At 48.4% G+C, this 23240-nt stretch overlaps 1 protein-coding gene across 2 annotated transcripts in view; it reads right to left on the reverse strand.

The window, feature by feature from the left end:
* The window catches only part of STK10 (serine/threonine kinase 10), a 124986-nt gene that overhangs the window by 61180 nt on the left and 40566 nt on the right, over nucleotides 1-23240 (reverse strand). The window contains exons 1-3 of one of the 2 annotated variants that reach the window (XM_010851291.1): nucleotides 15337-15588; nucleotides 13039-13087; nucleotides 6013-6162 (exon numbers count right to left, since the gene is read on the reverse strand). In XM_010851291.1, the coding sequence (XP_010849593.1) occupies nucleotides 6013-6162; nucleotides 13039-13084 (196 nt within the window). In that variant the 5' untranslated portion in view covers nucleotides 13085-13087; nucleotides 15337-15588. Of the gene's footprint in view, nucleotides 1-6012; nucleotides 6163-13038; nucleotides 13088-15336; nucleotides 15589-23240 lie in introns of those variants that run through there. The other variant, XM_010851290.1, reaches the window with a different exon arrangement.

Raw genomic sequence — 23240 nt, forward strand, 5'->3', positions numbered from 1 at the left:
CAGTGTTCTTGCCTGGAGAATCCCAGGGATGGGGGAGCCTGATGGGCTGCCGTCTATGGGGTCGCACAGAGTCGGACACGACTGAAGCGACTTAGCAGCAGCAGCAGCAGCCAGAAGCTGTGGGTGAGGGCTTACACTGAGAGCCTAACCAACATGCACAGAAAGGCAGAAACCAGGGACATTCAGGGCAGCAATGTTTTCCAGGGTCCAACCACACATCTCCAGCTGCAAATATACAACTCGTATCTGTCCCAACAGGGTTCCGTATACCCTATACACACATTATCCTGTCTGCCTTAAGTCACATGAGACCAGCTTCTATCATCTGCCACCAAGAGAGTCTAAGGAGGGTAGTGGTTAAGCACTTGGGCTCTGAAGCCAGTTGTTCCTCAGACTAGCTTTGCGACCTTGGGTAAGTTAATTAACCTCTCTAGGTGCCAAATCCTTCCTCTGTAGAATGTTAGCAGTCATCTGTGAGGATTCAGTGAGTTACATATTAAACACTGGCTCAGTGCCTGGTTGCCATCATAAAAGAACCAGGACTCCAGCCTGCTGGCAGCAGCAAAAAGGGATTTGGGGTTAGGGTCCAGGTGGGGGTGAGAGGCAGGTGACTGGCCCCTGCCAGGCCCACCTGCTAGGGCTCCTGAATATCAGGGCGCTTTTGGGAACTAGGGATCCTGCAGTGTCATAGGCTGCTAAAGGAACGGCAGTGCTAGTTTCTACTACTTACTGAGCACCCACTATGTGTCGGGCTCTGTGTCGGGCACTCTGGTTTTTAGGGCAGTTCAGACCTCATCTTGGAACTTGAAAGATCCAAAAAGTTGTGAAATTCCGCTCCCATCTTCAGAGAAGCACCTCTGGGGAGAGGAACATGATTCTCTGGAGAATGAGGACCATTCCTCCTCACGACAACACTGAGTCATTCCTCAGCCCAGGAAAAAACTCAACGTATGATAGGCCTCTCTGATGGGCTGGGCACCTATAGATGCTTTGCATGTAGTGTCTCATTAAATCACCATACCAACTCATGAGGTAAGAACTATCAGCCCAGTCTGTCTGAGGACACTGTGGTTCAAAAGGGTTAGCTGACTCATCCAAGGCCAAGGACAGATCCAGGACAAAAACACAGATCTTTGGACCTCAGAGTCCTTACCCTACTTTATATCTGAACTGTCTCAGACAGCAGACACTCTTCCTTTCTCTCTCTGCACAAACGGATCCCCACCAGCCAGGGAAAACTTCTTCACACCCACCCAGAGCTGGAATGCCTGCTCTGCTTGGTGACTATCCAGTGAATCTCAGAGGAAGTTTGAAATCCTAGACAGAAGTAAACACTTAACACGAGGAAGAAACCAAATGCCTAGCAGCAAGAGGAACATTACCCTTAGCTTCCCTGTGATAGTTACTTTGTGCTTTAGCTCACAGGTCACAACTCTGCAGGGAGATTCTGTTGTTACACCCATTGCACAGATGAGAAGACTGAGGCCTGAATGGTTAAATGTGTTTATTCAGCTCAGAAGTGGCAGAACCAGGATCTGAACCAGGCTTGTCTGTGTCTAGGGCCCACACTTTGCTCAGTTCACTGTGCTCCTTTCCATTTATTCCCGTTCCACTGAGAAGCACAAACAGTGTCTCCAGTGAGGCCACATCCTTGCCTGGGAGGCAGAGCTGCTGAGCAATTCTCTAACACAGCCCTGGGTTGCATAAGGCCATGCAGGGGAGTGGGGGTGCCTCCAGGGGCCCAAGAAGAGGCAGACAGACTGCCACCCCACCTCCCAAGCTTCCTCCACTGCTTGCCAGGCTGCAGATTTCCGGCCCCAGGGGGAAGGATGATTTTCCAAAACAGAACATTAGGTCTCAGCAGGCGTCCACACCACAGCTCCCAGGGCCCAGTGGTAACTGTGTAAATACTCGCACACTCAACTCCCCCTGAACGGTTCTTCCTCCTTAGTTGGCTTCCTGGTTTTCTCAGCGGCCTCTGCCAAGTCACTGGGAAAGCTGACGCCCCCATCTGCTTACGTCCCATCTCTGCTGGGTTCCAGGTGGGATTCTGGAGTCTGCTCGGGAAGTCAGTGCCCCCACCCCCCGGACTGCGGGGCCGTGGTGGGGGAAACAGCATGGGAAATGCGGCCCCACCGGGCACATCCTTGCCTGCTGTCTCCACCCTGAGCTTCCCCGCTGACCCCTCAGGCTGCTGCAGACCCAGGCTCTGTGTGTCCTGCCTTCTCTGTTTGACACGTTCTTGAAGGCTGAGCCGAAGGTTTGCCTTGAAATTCCCCAAGGCACATGAGACTCTCCCGTCCCAAGACTCTGCCTGACCTGGCCCTTCCTGCCTTCCCTCCACCTTTGACAGAGCCGGTCCACTAGCAGCCGGAGCCAGAGGGACGCGAGTCCAAACTCTGCTGCTTCTCGCCTCCGTGGACCGACCCTGAGCATCTCACGCTAGCATGGGCTTCGGTGCCACACCATGATGGGTACAGTTCCCTCCCCTCTCCCAAGTGTCCCCTGGAGTGCTGAGTAAATGAGATCACATCTAGAAAGCACTCTGTCTAATGGCTGGTGTCTAGATGATGCTTCGGAGACCCAACACATATGTGTTATTATTTTTACCATCACTCCCCACAAAATATACTACCGGGCCTCCTTACTCGGCGCCTCTGCCCACAAGGCTGGACCTCTCTGCCCAAGCTGGTTTACCTGGCAAGTACCTACCTGCCTTTTCACAACCCAGCTCAAACTATCCTCTCACCAAGTCTCTAGAATCCTGAACACCCAACCCTCAGGCCCAGGTAGGGGAACAGGCCACCCCTCCCTGCACACCCGCACCCCAGCACCGGCTCCTTCCCCGGTCCCGATGCTCCCGTGTCTCCCCACTGGCCTGGGAAGCCTGCAGGAGGAGGACGGGGGTCTCTGTCCTGCCGTCCCCAGAGCCCAGCACAGGACAGGGCTTGGCACACACCAGACGTGACAAAACAGCAGGAATTACAGCTGGCTTTTCTGGAGAGCTTACTCTATCTTCTTATAACCAGTATCACAAAGCTCTGGATGAGCCTTCACTGTCACTTCAGTTACACAGATGAGGAAGTCCACAGGCAGCAGGTGAGGTGACATGCATATCCAAGGTCAAAGAGCTGGGCGCAGACTTGGATCTGAACCCAGGTCTCCCTGGCCTTCCCTGGTGGCTCAGACAGTGAAGAACACGCCTGCAATGCAGGAGAACTGGGATCGATCCCTGGGTCGGGAAGACCCCCTGGAGGAGGACATGGCCACCCACTCCAGTATTCTGGCCTGGAGAATCCCATGGACAGAGGAGCCTAGTGGGCTACAGTCCATGGTTGCAAAGAGTCAGACACAACAGCAACTAAGCACACACACACTCTCAGGCTCCAGGGTGCAAGCTCTTAGCCTCTCCAGCTAAGAGGATGAAACAGGAAGAAGGACAGCCATAGCACATGGGGGCTGGGCCTCAGGGTCCCAAGGAGCCGTGTCTTCAGGAACATAACCGAGTGTGGCCTCGCTCATGCCTGGTTATGAGAAGCCCTCTCATACAGCTCACTTCAAGAGAGCACCAACCCTACCCTCTTGGGGACACAGAACTTCTAACAAGCTCCCAGGTGATGTTGATGCTACCACTGACCAGGCTTTGGTTCCTGAGGGTTCAGAGCTGAGGTTCTCAAAGTGTGGTCCCTCGGATCGGCAGCATCAGCTGGGAGCTCATGAGAAACGCAGGTTCTTTGGCCCCCTCCACAGACAGAAACCCCAAGAGATGTACCCAGCAAGCTGAGACTCAGAAGCCCACCAGGTGACCAAGAAGCACTAAATCTGAGAACCCACTGGTCTCGCATGGCTCGTGTAAGACCTCCAGCTCTCAGCTCCCAGTGGCCTGGGCTCGGCCGCCTCTGTGCTCAGCAGGTCTGCGGCAGGCCCTCCCGTCTCTGAGCTTCCCAGAGGTGGGGGAGCCGGGAGGTGAGCAGTGGCCTGGGCTCGGCCGCCTCTGTGCTCAGCAGGTCTGCGGCAGGCCCTCCCGTCTCTGAGCTTCGGACCTCAAAGCGGGGATGGAGGAGCTGTGCCGCTTCTCTGCCAATCCTGATTATCGCTGCGGCTCTATCACAGGGCTCGCTGGTGCTGCAGGTTCTTATGGACATAACTAAAATGTTCCTTAAAGAGACGAAGGTAGGGACTTCCCTGAGGGTACAGTGGTTAAGAATCTGCCTTCCAATGCAGGGAACATGAGTTCAACCCCTACTCAGGGAACTAAGATTTCACATAACCCGGGGCAACCAAGCCCAAGCACTCCAACTACCGAGCCTGCCCGCCCTGTGGCCTGTGCAGCTCAACCAGAGGAGCCCCACACCGCAACGAACACCCTGTGAGCCACAGCCAAGCCCCAGCACAGCCAGAAACAAAGAAGGACACGGAGGGAGCTGCTAGAGAAACCGCACGCAATGACGCTTCTGAGTGAAAAGCTCAGGGCTGAGGAAGAGGAGCGGCTGCAGGTGAATGAACTATTTACTCTCAGAGGAGGATGTCAGTAGAAAGTAGGGGCAAATGTAGTTAAACGATTAACAAGAGATTGCCATCTCTCTACTGTTAATATCACCCCCTAAATCCTCTCTATCCGCACATCCTTCTACGGACAAGGCAGGCAGAGGTAACTCAGAGCCAAGGTCTGGAGGGTGAGACTGCACGCACTTTCTGACTTTCCCTTTAAACCTTCCTGCACTGTGTGCATTTTCTATAACAAACACACAGAGCTTTTTCATCAAACAATGAAAATCATTGCTTCAAAAAATAGCACTATAGGCATTTATACAACAATGAAGGAATAGATGCGGGAGGAGTTAAAAGCTATTGTCTCGGCGGTGGGGACAGGGAAAGGAGGTAGTAAAAGCAGAGGACACAGACGTGTGTTATTTTGGTTTAAAAACGTATTAAAAATACAAAGAAGTTATGACACATGCTACCACATGGATGGACCTTGAGGACATTGTGCTAAGAGAAATAAGCCAGTTACGAGAACACAAATGATTGCACTTGTAGAGAGACCTGGAGGAGAACGGTGGCTGGCGGGAGCCGGGTCAGAGAACGGGGAGGGACGCTGCTTAATGGGCACAGTTCGGGCAGATGACGAAGTCCCAGAGACGGGTGACGGTGGCGGCTGCACAGCGGTGTGGATGCATTTTGTGCCCCTGAACTAGACACTGACAAATAGCTAAAATGATAAATTTTATGTTATGAGGATTTTATGTGTGTGCTCAGTTGCTCAGTGGGGTCCAATTCTTTGTGACCCCATGGACTGCAGCCTGCCAGGCTCCTCTGTCCATGGGGTTTTCCAGGCAAGAATACGGGAGTAGGTTTGCCATTTCCTCCTCCAGGGGATTTTTCTGACCCAGGGGTTGAGCCCATATCTCCTGCACTGGCAGGTGGATTCTTTACCACTGTGTCATCTGGTAACCCTATGTATATTTCACCACAGTTGGAAAAAAAACGAAGAGAGGGGATCCATAATGAAAAAAAAAAAATAAGGTTTCGATATATGCCCCTGATGTACTATTTTCCACCTGCAAATGGACCTCCATCTGTCACTCTCCCTCAAATTCTATCAAAAGCAGGAGCACAAGGGGCTGGACCAGTGCCTCCTCGAGGCGCTGCCAGCCCGCGGACGAGATCATGGTTGGCAGCGAGGGGCTGACTGTGTGCTACAGGGTGCTGGGCCCCCATCACCTCCACAGACCAGGTTCCAGGGGTCTCTCCCCACCCCTAGTTGCAACAATCAGAGATGTCTCCAGACACCACCAGTGTCCCTGGGGGATAAACTCTCCCTCAGTTGAGAACCCTGGGTTAGATGCAGCCACAATGGGAACCGTGCCCCGCTGGACGGGGACAGACTAGAAGGACCTCAGCATCCCATGGGAGTGTGGACTCACACTCCCTCCTGTGTGTGGCTGGGCCCAAACCTCAGGTGGGTAGTGCGGGGCTCTGCCTTCCCACCTCGCCCGAGATGCCCCTTACCCAGCCTGATATCCCCCTCAAGGGTCATGAGCACGTTGCCGGCTTTCAGGTCCCGGTGGATGATCTTCTTGCCATGTAGGAAGGTGAGAGCTTCCAGCATCTGGCGGCAAACCACCTGAATCTGGGGCTCAGTGAGGCCTCTGTCCAGCTCTGCAAACAGAGAGGAGAACATGTCAGTTCAGCAAGCGTTCAGTGCAGGCCACTGCAAGTCAGGCTCTCGCAGGCACAGAAGCACACCAGCCGCCAACGTGCTTGAGCCCTTACTGTACACCAGGTACCCTGCCAAGCACTTTTTACGCCACCTGCTTTGGGCTCACAGTAACCCTATGGGACAGGCACAGCTGTTACCCCATTTCACAGGTGAGACTGATGCTCAGAGAAGTCAAGTCACTTGCTCAGGGTCACACAGTAGGGTCACAGATCTGAGACTGAAAACAGCCAGCTGGGCTTCAGAACTCAGGTTCACAAACACAACGCTTCTGAAGGGCAGAGACCCATTCCGTGAGCAGGTCCTGAGTGTCAGGCTCCGTGCTGCGTGCAGGGTCTCAGAGAGGCATGGAAATGATAAGCAGTGCTGGGAACACAGTGGGCGTGGGGGCGAGGGAGGGCAGCAACCCCTTCTACCTGGGGAGGCAGGAGGCTCCCCAGAGGAAGAGGCATTCACGCTGTGTCCTGAAGGAAGAACAGATGTTTGAGAGGAGAAAAGGTGGCGCCAGGGCATTCCAGGTCAAGGAACCAGCCAAAGGAGTGGCCTGGAGGCGACAGGAGCTGCTGCTGAAAAACGGTAAACAGGCTGCTGGTGATGGTGGGGCACGAGATGTGGGAGGAGAGGGGCCATCGCCAAAGGCCTCTGGGGCACTAGTTGGAGCCGCGGATGCACACGTGCACACACACAGACACAACACACACAGACACACACACTCTACATACAACACAGTGTCCACTGAGAGACGGCAGGGCTGTCTTCTCTGAGCAGGTGGGGAGCACAAACAAGAGTATTCCTGCAGGGGGAACAGCAAGTGCAAAGGACCCCCCACTCCCCGCATGGAGAAGTGGAGGATACAGGTCGGCAGATGTGGAGGCTGCGTTTTCTTTGAAATCCAATGGGCAGTGCAGGAGAGGTTCTGAGAGGGACAGAGATACAACCTGAGCTTTGCCTTAAAAAATTCCTCCTGGCACAGCAAGTGAAGAGCTTGCAGGGGAACAAGAGTGGGCAGGGGCTTAGCTGGCAGCCACACGGTAGTCCAGGAGGGCTACGTGGTGGCCAAGGCTTCACAGAGGAAGGATTCCTGACAGGGAGGTGGGAATGATGGGAATGACAGGGTGTGCGACTAGTGGGTGCAGTGGGAGGAAGGGCATGAGAAGAGCCAAGGATAACATCCCATGCTCATTGCTTTGTGAGCCATCATGATTATTTATTTCTTTTAAAAATATTTTGGGCATGCCAAGGGGCAAGTGGGTTCACAGAAACCCACACTCCTGCATTGGAAGCTTGGACTCTACTGCAGAACCACCAGAGCAATTCAGTTCAGTCGCTCAGTTGTGTCCAATTCTTTGCAACCCCATGGACTGCAGCATGCCAGGCCTCCCTGTTCATCACCAACTCCCAAAGCTTGCTCAAACTCAAGTCCATCGAGTCAGTGATGCCATCCAACCATCTCATCCTCTGTCGTCCCCTTCTCCTCCTGCCCTCAATCTTTCCCAGCATCAGGGTCTTTTCAAATGAGTCAGCTCTTCGCATCAGGTGGCCAAAGTATTGGAGTTTCAGCTTCAACATCAGTCCTTCCGGTGAACACCCAGGACTGATCTCCTTTAGGATGGACTGGTTGGATCTCCTTGCAGTCCAAGGGACTCTCAAGAGTCTTCTCCAACACCACAGTTCAAAACATCAATTCTTTGGCACTCAGCTTTCTTTATAGTCCAACTCTCACATCCATACATGACCACAGGAAAAACCATAGCCTTGACTAGATGGACCTTTGTTGGCAAAGTAATGTCTCTGCTTTTTAATAGTTAGTCATGGCTTTTCTTCCAAGGAGCATCTTTTAATTTCACGGCTGCAGTCACCATCTGCAGTGATTTTAGAGCCCCCAAAATAGTCTCTCAATGTTTCCATTGTTTCCCTACCCATTTGCCATGAACTGATGGGACCAGATGCCATGGTCTTAGTTTTCTGAATGTTTTTTCAGAAACTTTTTCACTCTCCTCTTTCACTTTCATTAAGAGGCTCTTTAGTTCTTCTTTGCTTTCTGCCATAAGGGTGATGTCATCTGCATATCTGAGGTTATTGATATTTCTCCCGGCAATCTTGATTCCAGCTTGTGCTTCCTCCAGCCCCGCGTTTCTCATGATGTACTCTGCATAGAAGTTAAACAAGCAGGGTGGCAGTATACAGCCTTGACGTACTCCTTTCCCGATTTGGAACCAATCTGTTGTTCCATGTCCAGTTCTAACTGTTGCTTCCTGACCTGCATACAGATTTTTCAGGAGGCAGGTCAGGTGGTCTGGTATTCCTATCTCTTTAAGAAATTTCCAGTTTGTTGTGATCCACACAGTCAAAGGCTTTGGTGTAGTCAATAAAGCAGAAGTAGATGTTTTTTCTGGAACTTTCTTGCTTTACTGATGATCCAAAGCATGTTGGCAATTTGATCTCTGGTTCCTCTGCCTTTTCTAAATCCATCTTGAACATCTGGAAGTTCACGGTTCATATACTATTGAAGTCTGGCTTGGAGAATTTTGAACATTACTTTGCTAGTGTATGAGACGAGTGCAATTGTGCGGTAGTTGGAACATTCTTTGGCATTGTCTTTCTTTGGGATTGGAATGAACACTGACCTTTTCCAGTCCTGTGGCCACTGCTGAGTTTTCCAAATTTGCTGGCATATTGAGTGCAGCACTTCATAGCGTCATCTTTTAGGATCTGAAATAGCTCAACTGGGATTCTATCACCTCCACTAGCTTTGTTCGTAGTGATGCTTCCCTAAGGCCCACCTGACTTCACATTCCAGGATGTCTGACTCTAGGTGAGTGATCACACCATTGTGGTTTTCTGGGTCATGAGGATCTTTTTTGTATAGTTCTTCTGTGTATTCTTGCCACCTCTTCTCAATATCTTTTGCTTCTGTTAGGTCCATACCATTTCTGTCCTTTATTGTGCCCAACTTTGCATGAAATGTTCCCTTGGTATCTCTAATTTTCTTGAAGAGATCTCTAGTCTTTCCTATTCTGTTGTTTTCCTCTATTTCTTTGCACTGATCACTGAGGAAGGCCTTCCTATCTCTCCTTGCTATTCTTTGGAACTCCACATTCAAATGGGTATATCTTTCCTTTTCTCCTTTGCCTTTAGCTTCTCTTCTTTTCTCAGCTATTTGTAAAGCCTCCTCAGACAACCATTTTGCCTTTTTGCATTTCTTTTTCTTAGAGATGGTCTTGATCACTGCCTTCTGTACAATGTCACGAACCTCCATCCATAGTTCTTCAGGCACTCTATCAGATCTAATCCCTTGAATCTATTTCTCACTTCCACTGTATAATCATAAGGGATTTGATTTAGGTCATACCTGAATGGTCTAGTGGCTTTCCCTACTTTCTTCAATTTAAGTCTGAATTTGGCAATAAGGAGTTCATGATCTGAGCCACAGTCAGCTCCCAGTCTTGTTTTTGCTGATTCTATAGAGCTTCTCCATCTTTGGCTGCAAAGAATATTATCAATCTGATTTCGGTATTGACCATGTGGTGATGTCCATGTGTAGAGTCTTCTCTTGTGTTGTTGGAAGAGGGTGTTTGCTATGACCAGTGTGTTCGCTTGGCAGAACTCTTATTAGCCTTTGCCCTGCTTCATTCTGTACTCCAAGGCCAAAGTCCTGTTATTCCAGGTATCTCTTGACTTCCTACTTTTGGATTCCAGTCCCCTATAATGAAAAGGACATCTTTTGGGGTGTTAGTTCTAGAAGGTTTGTAGGTCTTCATAGAACTGTTCAACTTCAGCATCTTCAGCATTACTGGCCAGGCCATAGACTTGGATTACTGTGATACTGAATGGTTTGCCTTGAAAATGAACAGAGATCATTCTGTCGTCTTTGAGATTGCATCCAAGTACTGCATTTCGGACTCTTCTGTTTACTACGATGGCTACTCCATTTCTTCTAAGGGATTCCTGCCCACAGTAGTAGATATAATGGTCATCTGAGTTAAATTCACCCATTCCAGTCCATCTTAGTTCACCGATTCCTAAAACATCGATGTTCACACTCCTGCCATCTCCTGTTTGGCCACTTCCAATTTGCCTTGATTCATGGACCTAACATTCCAGGTTCCTATGCAATATTGCTCTTTATAGCATCGGACTTTACTTCCATCACCAGTCACATCCACAACTGGGTGTTATTTTTGCTTTGGCTCTGTCTCTTCATTCTTTCTGGAGTTATTTCTCCACTGATCTTCAGTAGCATATTGGGCACCTACTGACCTGGGGAGTTCATCTTTCAGTATCCTATGTTTTTGCCTTTTCATGCTGTTCATGGGGTTCTCAAGGCAAGAATACTGAAGTGGTTTGCCATTCCCTTCTCCAGTGGACCACGTTTTGTCAGAAGTCTCCACCATGACTCACGGTGTAGGGCCACCCAAAACAGACCAGGGCAGTCTGTGATTATTTAGTTCTTGCTCCTGCCCAAGCTCCCTGGGCTGAGGTCAGCCCCGCAGTCCCGCCTGCTCAGCCCTCAGGCTGAAGGCTCCCATGCTGGTGGGCAAGGGCACTGCATTGAGGCCTCCCTCTGGTTGGGGCTTCCAGGTTCCCCTGCAGTGCCTGGAGGAATCCCCACAGTCAGATCCCTCAGGCTCAGTAAAAACAAACATGCCAGCCAGGGTGGAGGCGCTGCCTGCAGTGTCCTAGGAAGCCCGGCTCCAGAGCAGGGCTCCTGAACCAGGGATCATTCTGGGTCTGTATCTCCTTCCCTGCAGCCTCGTCCTCAACCCCTGCATCTCCTCCAGCCACGGTCCAAGATCAGAGTCTGTGAGGACTTCAGGGCCACACAGACTGCGCCTGAACTTGGGCACTGCCTCTTACTGGCCATGTGATTTCTGGCAAGTCACTCTATCTCCCTGCATCTTCATTACTGGTCTGTAAAATGGAATGAGGAGGACATGAAGGCAGGGCTCAGAGATAAAGCATGTTAATGTCTCAGCATGGAACACAATCAAGAAAAGGTGATGACTATTATGCTGGTCCTGAGATTGTGCTGGACTGTCTGTAGCAAATTTTTAAATGTCAAAACTGTACCTGGCTCGTGTCTGATTTACTTACATAGATGAAACAGGAAAAATCAAAGTGAGGAGGAGGATGACCTCAACGCCACCATTTTTTGAGCCTTTGCAATGCACCAGCACAAGGATAAAGTGTTGGGTGCATCATTTCATGAAAGCTTTATAATAATCCAAAGAGGTAGATAGACATAACACAATTTAAAAAATTTTTTTTGTTTTGATGTGGACCATTTTTTAAAGCCTTGTTATTAAATTTGTTACAATATTGCTTCTGTTTTATGTTTTGGTGTTTTTGGCCAGGAGCCATGTGAGATCTTGACTCCCCAACCAGAGATTGAACCGGAAGGTGAAGTCTTAAGCACTAGATGGCCAGGAAAGTCCCTATGACACATTTTTAAAGTCCAGTTTATTGAGATACAATTTACATACAGTAAAATTCGCCTTTCTGGGGGTACAGTTCTGTGAATTTTGGCAACTGTATGTGGTCACACCAACAGTCCCACAGTTTAGATACTGAATACATACTTCTATCACTCCCCAAAATTCCCCACTGTCCCCCTTCCACCCCCCAACTCTAGCCACGAAGAAATCACAAATTAGATCTGTTCCTATAGTTTCATCTTTTTCTAGAAAGGCATATAATTGGAATCACACAGCATGGTGAATTTTTAAGGTAAATTTTTGATTATACAGCAATACATGAATACTTTCTTCCTAATAAAAAAAAGCTGCAACATTGCAGATGAGCCCAAGTCCCCTTTGAAACCACATCCCAACCTGCGCCTCATCCTTCTGCTCTGCAGGAAGGCTGAGAGCCAAAAATGTGTAACAGCTAGCAAGTCACGGCCAGCAGGATCAGAACGAGCACTGGCCTTAACAAACTAAAGCAGCCATATAGTGATGTGCTGGATGCATGCTCCCCCCATGCTATAAAGGGGCCAGCCCAGTGCCCACAGCCACCAAGCCGAGGAACCTGGGATGGCCCTCAGGAACCCTGGGCCCCGAGCCCAGGCTCATCCCTCTACACAGCTCTGCAAGGTGATGGGTGACAACCTGGGGCAGAAAGGCCCTCTGAGCAGGGCAGGCATTTGTGGGAGAGTCAACCCCTGGCCACAGAGCTGCAGCTGCAACCTGGCTCTCACTGGGCCAGCTCTCCCCATGCCAGCTTCTCTTATCCCACCTGGATTTCTAAAATAGTAATGGCACTGTTTCTTCAAGCTGCCACCAACAGAGAGCAAACCGTCTGGGGCTGGACCAGTTAGTTCCATCAGGAGAACTGACAGAAAATGGGTGGAGATCCCCGCTTTTCAAAGAACCTCCCTCAGGGGTCTCATTTTCACCTCCTACAAGTGCTGTGGGGTTCGGCAAGGGGGCAGCGCACCTGTCTTACATCCAGACAGCTTGAGGAAGCCAATGATCCACTCAAGGATATGTGGCTCTCTGAACGAGAAGTTTTGGTCTTCTGAGTATCCTGCATCCTCTCCAGTAACCCAACCCCTGCTCCCAGATGCAGACAGAGTGGGAAGGTACTCAAACAGGCCATGGGCATTACTGGGGTAGGGACGTGATGGATCTCAGTGCTCAACAGAGCCAACCCCGGCACCACTGCCCTGTATCAAGGAGGACTCACCAGGGGCTTCCCTGGCCGTCCAGTGGTTAGGACTCCATGCTTCCACTGCAGGGGACACAGGTTCAATCCCTAGTTAGGGAACCAAGATCCTGCAAGCCCCTCAGAGAGGCCAAAAAAAAAAGGAAATGACTCACCCAGCATGATGGCATCCACAGCTCCCCCAGGACAGAACTCGATCATAATCTGCAGAAAATACAAGGCAAAGTAACATGAGCAGCAGTGCCCAGCCCACGAATCGGGAGCCCCTCCAGGGCCGGCCCTGATCAGACAGGTCTGCTAGCACCTGACGCATTTGCTCTTCGGCCCCTCTCCCTCCTGCCCAGGGGTTTGTCCAGTCTGCCCCCACACTCCTGAAACCTGACATCAGTTCTTACAGGAGGCTCTCACACCCAGGAATTACTTGGGCACTTCACTTTTCAGGGGAAAAAAAAACAAAACAAGTCACCATGGAAACCTGCAGCTTCAGTGAACAGCCTTTTCAGCCGAGCCCACATCCTTCCCTTCTCCTCTGATCGGCCCTGTCTGCTCACTCACCCCCACCCGCCAGCCACCCTGCTTCTTACAATCCAAAGCCAGGTCTCAGAGGACACCTCCCAGCCACACACAAGCTGGCCAAGTCCTCCTGGGACTCCAGCACCTGTCTGTTGACTCTTCTCCATCACCCAGAGCCTGGAGTATCAGAACATGAGGTCCTTGAAGCCCAGCTCAGGTAGAGAAATCAAAGCCCAGAAAGGAGCTGTAATTGACCAAGGCCACACAGGTTGCCTAGTGGCTCCTGAATGGAAAGCAGGTTTTCCTAACCTCCAGGTCATTCATTCATTCACTCAGCACACATCCAACAGGTAGCAGGCCCTGGGAGAACCACCTGATACGGGCCTTCAGGGGCCAGCCCAGTGCAGCAAATTGGAAAAGCCAATTAGAGCCACAAGTGCCGGGGTGCTGACACAGGCCCCTCCCTGGCCTACTCGCATCTTCACTCTTTCTGGCCCACTCTGGGCTCCTATCATATACAGGAAGACGCTTTCTCTTTTTTTTAAAGTGCAGGTAGAGATGGGTGGGGAAGGCAGAAGGTGACACAAACTTCAAGGCACTCCCAGCATCTCCTCCAGCTCAGGGTCAGACACAGTGCCTGAGGGGCGCTCAAGAAGGCCTGCCGCTCTAAATAGAAAAGAAAACCTCAGCTGTGACCTCACTGGGCCAGAGCCAGCTCTCCAGCCATAGGAGGGAGGAGCTGCTTCAGTGTTTCGACGAGGCCTCCTAACTTGTAGTTGACTTTCCAGAGGCTTCCTGGCACTGTAAATATGAGGATGCGGTGATGCCTGGTTGGACCCAAGTCCCAAGCCCACCGCTCACTAGTTGTGGCCTTGGGCAAGTCATTTCAACCTTGTGAGCCTGTTTTCTCAACTGTAAGACGGAGCTGCTGATGCTGTTCCTCTTAGCTGGGCCCCACCTCTGAGCTATATTTAGGGTACAGGCCACCCCTGGAGGTCAAGCAGGGAGCTCTAAGCTGGGCCAGGGACACCAGAGAAAAGGGTAAAAGGGAGGGGAAGGCTGTGGTGCCCTCCCTCAGCCCAGGGCAGCAGACAGGCCTGCCACATGCTGGACAAGGCTACACGCCATGGGAGGGGGCCGGACAAGGGAGTGCCCACCCGCTCACATACCACCACCCACCAGGGAGGAAGCACAGGGCCTCTGATGCTCCCACAGTCACTCTGGTCCTGCTTGGCCATGAGAACGTCAGGCCTGCCCCAGCTCCCTTGGACTACTCTTTACCACCGTGCTGACTGTCATCCTAAATAAAAGTCATCAGAGATGCGTTAACACGCTGCAATCCAGTACACGAGGAAGCGGTCCTTCTTTCTTCCACTCACTCACTCGCTCTTATGTTCACTGAACCAACCACCAACCAACCAGGCTTGTTCCCAGGGTCAGAGTGACCTGGACATGGGCATCAACCTCTTGAAGCTCTGCCTTTTAATAATGCTTGGCACTACAAAAGAGAACCCCAAATCCTACTAATTGCTAGAAAAAGTCAAGCCACAAGAGGCAGCAGTGGAAGAGAAGCCCAGCTCAGTCACCACACAAGTCACTTACGAGTACGTGGCCTGTAAGATGGTGGAATGGTATGCCCAGAGCCCACAGGAGCGACAGAGTCATCCAGGCCTTGATGGGCGACACGTGAGACTCAGTCAGTATGGACTGTTTCTAGGACTTCTTTCTTGAGCTCAGGGGTTCAGGGTTTTTTCTCGTTTTGTCTTGTGTTTTGAGACCCCATGAAAGCCACCCTCTCACCTCTCATATAGAAAAATGCAAATACAAACAAATGTTCGTGTGCAATTTCACTGACTTCTTCCATGCCCTCAAGTCCCACCACCAAACCCAGGTCAATGTTTTCACCAGCTACTGACTATGCAGCCTTGGCAATGACCTACCTCTCTGTGAAATGGGACGACACTAACAGACGCCCCCAGAACCACTCTAAGGATCCGATGAGGTGGCAGCAAGACCGAGCCTCACGCACACAGAGGCTCAGGGCAGGCTCAGCTGTCTCTTCCTCTACTAGGGGCAGCTGAAAAGGGAAAAGTGGTGGGCTTGGCCTCGAGGCCTGGCATGCGTGTGCTCAGTCACTTAGTCCTATTCAACCCTTTGTGACCCTTTGGACTGCAGCCTGCCAGACTCCTCTGTCCATGGGATTCCTCCAGGCAAGGATGCTGGAGTGGGCTGCCAAGGCCTCCTCCAGGGGATCTTCCCCACCCAGGGATCAAACCCACGTCTCTATGTCTCCTGTACTGACAGGCAGGTTCTTTACCACTAGCACCACCTGGGAAGCCCTTCAAGTCAGCTTCCTTATTAGCTATGTGAACCTAGGTAAGTCACTTAAGGTCCCCATGCCTCAATTTCTTCATCTGAAAATGGTACTAATATTTTCTGCCCCCAGTGTCATCAGACAGCCAATGACATGTCCAATACAAAAGCTACAACAACGAATATGCACTTGGTGAATCTAGCAAAGGAAATCTCTAGGAAGATCACACTTCAGTTCAGTTCAGTTCAGTTGCTCAGTTGTGTCCGACTCTTTGCGACCCCATGAATTGCAGCACACCAGGCCTCCCTGTCCCTATTTAGGCTTCCTACAAAAACATGCCTTCCCAGAATTACAGTTCATCAACACTCCCACTGCCAGTATCAAAAGTCAGTATGAGAAGTGGTCAAACCTGGGCGGTTCCTGCATCTTTCAGTGAAACTGTTCCTTACACAAGGCCCTTACACAAGGCCCTTACACAAGGCCCCCATGACCCCTCCCCTCCCAGGTCAGCACTAGGAAAGTTGAAGCAGTCTCCTAATCTGGTTTGCTTCCTCTTCTGCAATTTGAGACCTCCATGATGCCTTGCACTTCCCATATTTTTTTACTTTTTATTTTCTTTGAGGCAAGGAATATGACCTTATTTGGAAAGCCAGCAGACAGAGAAGATGGCAGACTAATATCTCAAAATAGACATCTTCCATTATCATTATTATTCTGTGCCAGCTACTGGGAAGCTCTGAGTTTAGCTTTAGTTTTACTCCTATGAATAAATGTACCAACTTTTCATTCTAAACCAGGATTAAATCTACAGTTTTCTACAATTTGCATATGGACCCTAATGAAGTGTCTTTAGAAGATGACTGTCCTGGAATCCACACTTCAAAATGTGAAGCTCTTTTTGAAACAGCAGTCCTCATTTGGAGTTAATCATAGCCTATGTCAGAGTGATATTCTGTTTTATTAACTTTCTGTAATTTTGCCCAACTGTACTTTCATATGTGGCAAAATACAGTTTGGTTTTTCTTCTTCTCCTTTTTTTTTTTTTTTGAAAGTGGCTTTTTTCGGCCCTTTTAGTTTAAAAAGTTTCATGTCTTGGTGCCTTTTATATGATATAAAACAGAAAAATAATGTCTTTCATGACATGGTTCACACTGGGTTCCATTACATGGGTCTTAACACTTCACATTCCAGCTCTCAATCACAGGGAGCTTATAACATGAATTTCGTAGTACTTTTATAGAAATGCATGAGGTTCAATTAATAAAATGATTATCTCAATTAATGTAATAATGACAATAAATAAAAAGAAAACAATCATCTGAATGCCTTAGGATATTACTAAATAGCCTGTTTAGAAAAGAGAATGGAAAAATTACATCAATACCCACAGAAGGTTTCAGTTCAGTTCAGTTGCTCAGTCGTGTCCAACTCTCTGCGACCCCATGAACCGCAGCACACCAGGCCTCCCTGTCCATCACCAACTCCTGAAGTTTACCCAAACTCATGTCCATTGAGTCGGTAATGCCATCCAACCATCACATCCTCTGTCATCCCCTTCTCCTCCTGCCCTCAATCTTTCCCAGCATCAGGGTCTTTTCAAATGAGTCAGCTCTTCGCATCAGGTGGCCAAAGTATTGGACTTTCAGCTGCAACATCAGTCCTCCCAATGCACACCCAGGACTGATCTCCTTTAGAATAGACTGGTTGGATCTCCTTGCAGTCCAAGGGACTCTCGAGAGTCTTCTCCAACACCACAGTTCAAAAGCATCAATTCTTTGGTGCTCGACTTTCTTTATGGTCCAACTCTCACATCCATACATGACTACTGGAAAAACGAGAGCCTTGACTAGATGGATCTTTGTTGGCAAAGTAATGTCTCTGCTTTTGAATATGCTATCTAGGTTGGCCATAACTTTCCTTTCAAAGAGTAAGCATCTTTTAATTTCATGGCTGCAATCACCATCTGCAGTGATTTTGGAGCCCCAAAAAATAAAGTCAGCCACTGTTTCCCCATCTTGGTCTATTCTTGTATTTTCTACATTTTATTCAACTAATATGTTATAAAATTTCATATTAGAAGTACTGTTAACAAAAAGTACTGGCCTAAAATCACCCATGGCTACAGATGCATCTATTCATCTGGAAGGGGATAGGGCTGTGCCTATCCACAGTGAAAGTCCCAGCAGGACCATGCCCAGAACACCCTCTTTAGGGTTTTCTATGTATAAGAGCTTGTCATCTGCAAACAGAAATAATTGTACTTCTTCTTTGCAATTTGCATTTCTTTTATTTCTTTTTTCATAATTGTGCTAACTAGCGCTTTCAATACTATGCTGAAGAGAAGTGATGAAGGTAGGCATCTTTGCCTTATCTCAAATCTTAGAGTTTTTAGACTCTTACCATTGAATATGTTCACTGTGAGTTGCTCATATATGACCTTTATCATGTTTAGATACTTTTCTTCTATTGGTTTGTTAAATGTTTTTCTCATGGGAGTGTTGAATTTTGTCAAATACTTTTTCTTCATTAGCTGAGATGATCATGTGTTCTCCCACTTTTATTCTGCTAATGCAGTTTGATATATTCATTGATTTTCATATATTAAACCATCCTTGCTTCCAAGAATAAATTCCACCAGTCATGGTGTATAATCCTTTTAATAGGCTGCAGTGTAGCCAAAAAACCAACAACAAAAACACGCTGGGCTTCTAGACACGAACAATGGACAATTCAGTAAAAGAAAATTAAGGAAACAATTCCATTTATAATAGCATCAAGAAGAAAATACTTAGGACTATCTAGGAAAAGGGAATAAGATTAAACCAAGAAGGTGGAAGATTTGTACACTGAAAAGTGCAAAACACTGCTGAAAGACATTAAAGATGACACAAATAAATCTAAAGACATCCTCTATGCATGACTGAAAGACTTTGTTAAGACATCAATACTACCCAACACAATCTACAGATTCAATGCAATCTCTATCAAATCCCCATGGCATCTTTTATAGAAACTGAAAAAGTTCATACTAAAATTCATATGGAATATCAAGGGAACCCAAGCACCAAAAGAACCTTGAAAAAGCACAGTTGGAAAAAATTGTTCAAAGAAAGTTGAAAGTCTCATACTTCTTGATTTCAAAACTTACTACAAAGCTACAATAATCAAAACAGCAAGGCACTAGCATAAAGACAGACATACAGACCAATGGAGGGAGATCCCAGAAATAAACCCTTGCATATATAGTCAGATGATTTTTAACAAAGGGGCCAAGACCATTCAGTGGAAAAAAAATAGTCTTTTCAACAAATTTTGTTGGGAAAACGGAATTACCAACATGCAAGAGAATGAAGATGGTCCCTTACATCATGTACCAAAATTTATTAAAAATGGATCAAAGACATAAATAGAAGAGCTAAAACTACAAAATTCTTAGAAGAAAAAAAAATGAGGGAAAAGTCATGACATTGAATTTAGCTATGATTTCTTGGTTTTGACACCAAAAGCACTGGCATCAACAACAAAAAAATTAAACTGGACTTTATCAAATATAATAACCTTTGGACATCAAAAAACACTATCAACATAGTGAAGAAGCAACCCACAGAATGTAAGTATATATGACACTTACAAATCATATATCTGATAAGTGACTACATCAAGAATATATTAAATACTTTTACAACTCAATCTTGAATAGACACTTACAGATATACAAATAGCCAATAAATGCATGAAAATATGCTCAGCATTACTAATTAGAGAAATGCAAACCAAAACCACAGTTTAGACCTAGAGGGGCAGGATGGGGTGGGAAGTGAGAGGGAGGTTCAAGAGGGAGGGGACAAATCCATACTTATGGCTGATTCATGTTGATGTATGACAGAAACTGATACAATATTGTAAAGCAATTATCTTCCAATTAAAAATAAATAGGTTTTAAAAAACCACAACTAGATACCACTTTTCACCTATTGGGCTGGCTACTTTTAAGAAAACAGAAAACAAGCAAGGATGTACAGAAATGGGAACACGTGTATTGCTGGTGGGAATGCAAAATGCTGTGGCCACTGCAGAAGACATTACGGCAGTTCCTCAAAAATTTAAAACTAAAATCTTAAAAATTAAAAAAAGAATTAAAAATGGAATTGCCTTATGAACTGGCTTTCCACTTCTGAGTATATACCCAAAGAAATGAAAAGCAGAGTATCAAACAGATGTTTGTATACCAAAGCAGCATTATTCACAATAGTTAAAACTTGGAAACAACCCAAGAATACATCAAGAGATGAAGAGAGAAACAAAACGTGGCACATCCACACAACGGAATATTATCCAGTCATTACAAAGGAATGAAGCATTGACACATATGAATGAATTTTGAAAATAATGTGCTAAGTGAAAAAAACATCAGCCACAAAAAGCCACACATCTCTAATTCCATTTCTATGAAATGTCCAGAACAGGCAAATCCATGGTAGACAGAAGGAGATCTAACCAGTTAATCCTAAAGGAAATCAACCCTCTATATTCACTGGAAGAAGTGATGCTGAAGCCGAAGCTCCAAAACTTTGGCCACCTGATGCGAAGAGCAAACTCACTGGGAAAGACCCTGATGCTGGGAAAGATTGAGGGCAGGAGGAGAAGGGGATGACAGAGTATGAGATGGTTGGATGGCATCACTGACTCAATGGACATGAGTCTGAGCAGCTCCAGGAGATGGTGAAGGACCTGGTATGCTGCAGTCCATCCAGACGCAAAAAGTCAGACACGACTGAGCAACTGAACGACAACAATAGAGACAGAAAGATCAGTGATTGCAGAGGCTGGGGGAAGGCCCCCAGGGTGATAGACTGTGGGTCTTAAAATATGACCTAAATGCTTTTCAGCTCAGAAAAGTGCTGACGCTATATGCGAAGCCCTGGCCAAGGTCACCTATTCAGTCTCTCATTTAATCCTTACACATTTCTTTAAGGTGAATACTGTTATTATCTCTGTTTTCTAGGTCAAGGATCTCCTAAGTTTATCTGTAAAGAGCATGCATGCTTACTCACTCAGTCATGTCTGACTCTTTGCAACCCCATGGACTGTAGCTTACCAGACTCCCCTTCCAAGGGGAGTAAGAATACTGGAGTAGATTGCCATTTCCTTCTCCACAGGATCTTCCTAACCCGGGAATCAAACCCTCATCTCTTATACTACAGGAGGACTCTTTACCCCTGAGCCATCAGGGAAACCTTTCCATAAAGAACCAGATAGTAAATAATTTTGGCTCTGCAGAGCTTTGACTCCGATGCTCCATTCCGAAAGCAGTGGTGGACGAGACCTGATCAAATGAGTGTGGCTGTGTCCCAGCAAATCCCATGGGCCATGGTGATGGGACTTCAGGGTGTGCAAGAAGGTGGCAGGCCAGATGTGGCCCATGGGTGGCTCCCTAACACCCCTATTCCAGATGAGAAAACGGAAGCAGAGAGCATTTCAGTAACTTGTCAAGGTCTCCAACTAATAAGAGATGAGGCCAGGATTTGAACCCAGGTGCTCTGATTCATGAGCTCGTAGTCTGTCCTTAGGCTAGAGTTCTTCCCCAATCATTTGGAGGACACTTAACATGTCACACCCATCCCTCATGGCACCGGAATATCTTTTTCATGAGGATTTAACCCCACCGGCCAGGTCAGAATCGCCCTCCCACCCAGTCTTGAGACCCACAGCAGGTACAGGCCGAGCTGGGATCTGACACCAGGCTGCTCACACTAGCTGCCCTGCGTGAGGAAGACAGGTCTGCCTGAGCCTGAATACGGGGAGCACACTCTAGGGCAGGAGGCGTTTGCTCTTCCTGGGCCCTCTTGCCAGGTGAGTAACCTCGGCACAGCTGGTCTCCCTAGTCAGCACTCACGAGCTTTTTGTGTCCCTGGAGACCTCAGCCCATAAGCATGCTCAGAGGACGCCCAATGGGAGACAGCCTGCAGTCACTGGCTTGGGACTGCCTGGCGCCCAAAAGAAACTGGAAACCTGTGTTCACCTGGACCCCCTATCAGTTTAGATTAAGCAGCTGTCATGGAGCGGCTTAAGGGTCACGGCCTTGCTACATGATCCTGGAGGGCCAGCTCACCTCCCCGATCATGCGTGCATTCATTCATCCGTGGACTGATTAGGCACCTACTCTATTCCTGCACTATCTCAGCCATGGGAATTTGGCCCTGCACCTGTGCAGGTACTCTCTTCCCACATGGGCAGTGTCCTCTCAGAGTTGCCCTGGAACTGGTGACTATTAAAATCTTCCTCGAAGCTGTTGCAAATAGAGAATCAGCTCAATAATCCTTTAGGACTGAGAGAGCAGAATTTAAAAGCTCTCTCCTCCATCTGATCAACTCTTCAGGACGAAACACTGACACCAGAGTCCTGTGCCAAGCTGATTTCTGCCCCAGCAAGTAACATATACACAAAACCCACCCCCACCCACCACCCCCACCCGCCGCCGAGTTCACTGTTCCCCCTCGCACAGTTTCACTCCATGCCGTCAACTTCCTTAGGACGTAAGCGGTTGCCTGATCAATTAACACAGGTCGGCCTCAGTTTCCCCATCACGACAAGTAACAGGAACTGAGAGTCTTATTCTGTGCCCGGCCCTATGCCAAGTGCTTTGCATAAATTATCTTACCATTTGAAGTGGGTATTCTAAAGAATGCCTCTGCCTCACAGGATCTATCGTGAGGATTAAAGGTAACAGGGGTTAAGGTAACAGATGCCTGGCTCTCAAAACATTACCTGGCAAACAGTAAGTAAATGCTTGACAAACGCTACCCGTTATTATCAGTATCTGGTGATGCTTTATTCCCATTTTATGTATGAGAAAACTGAGGCTCAGAGAAATTAAAGTCACAGAAATAGTAAGCACCAGAGCCAGGACCTGAACTGGGACCTCTCTGGGTGTCAGGTCAGCTGCACTCACCACCATGAAGGAAGAGACCTAGTGACCCCATGCCCCCATCCTTGTGCTTCAGGAAGGAAGCCAAAAAAGCTTGGGACATAGCCTCCCGGCGGTGGGGGAAAAGGCGCCTCTGCCTCCCTGCTCCAGCACTCGCTGGGCCCCAGGGGTCAGCTCACACATACCAAGTGAGCTTGCTCACCCGGAGATAAAGGGGCCAAGATGTCACAGCCCAGATAAGAGCAGGCTTGAACCACCCACGGGGTTTCGGACATTACCAACATGTACAGCCCGCAGGCAGCAGGACCAAGCCTGACCATCCTCAAGAGACAACTGAGGCATGCTCAAGCCATGCCCTGGAGACCGCACGGCGCTCGAGGCCTGGCTCTCCTCCTTTCCCTGGCCCTCCCCAAGGCCAGCAGGAGCTCTGGGTACACAGAGATGCTCAATGATTAAATGTTGACAACACTCCTGCAACCAAAAGTAAATACAATTAAAGGGCAACTCTCTCCACTGTTCCTGCCTGGAGAGTTCTATGGACAGAGGATCCTGGAGGGCTACGGTCCACGGGGTCACAGAGTCAGACACGACTGAGCACACCT

This window comes from Bison bison, unplaced genomic scaffold, assembly GCF_000754665.1.
Source record: "Bison bison bison isolate TAMUID 2011002044 unplaced genomic scaffold, Bison_UMD1.0 scf7180017864301, whole genome shotgun sequence".
In the NCBI taxonomy this organism is placed as follows: domain Eukaryota; kingdom Metazoa; phylum Chordata; class Mammalia; order Artiodactyla; family Bovidae; genus Bison; species Bison bison.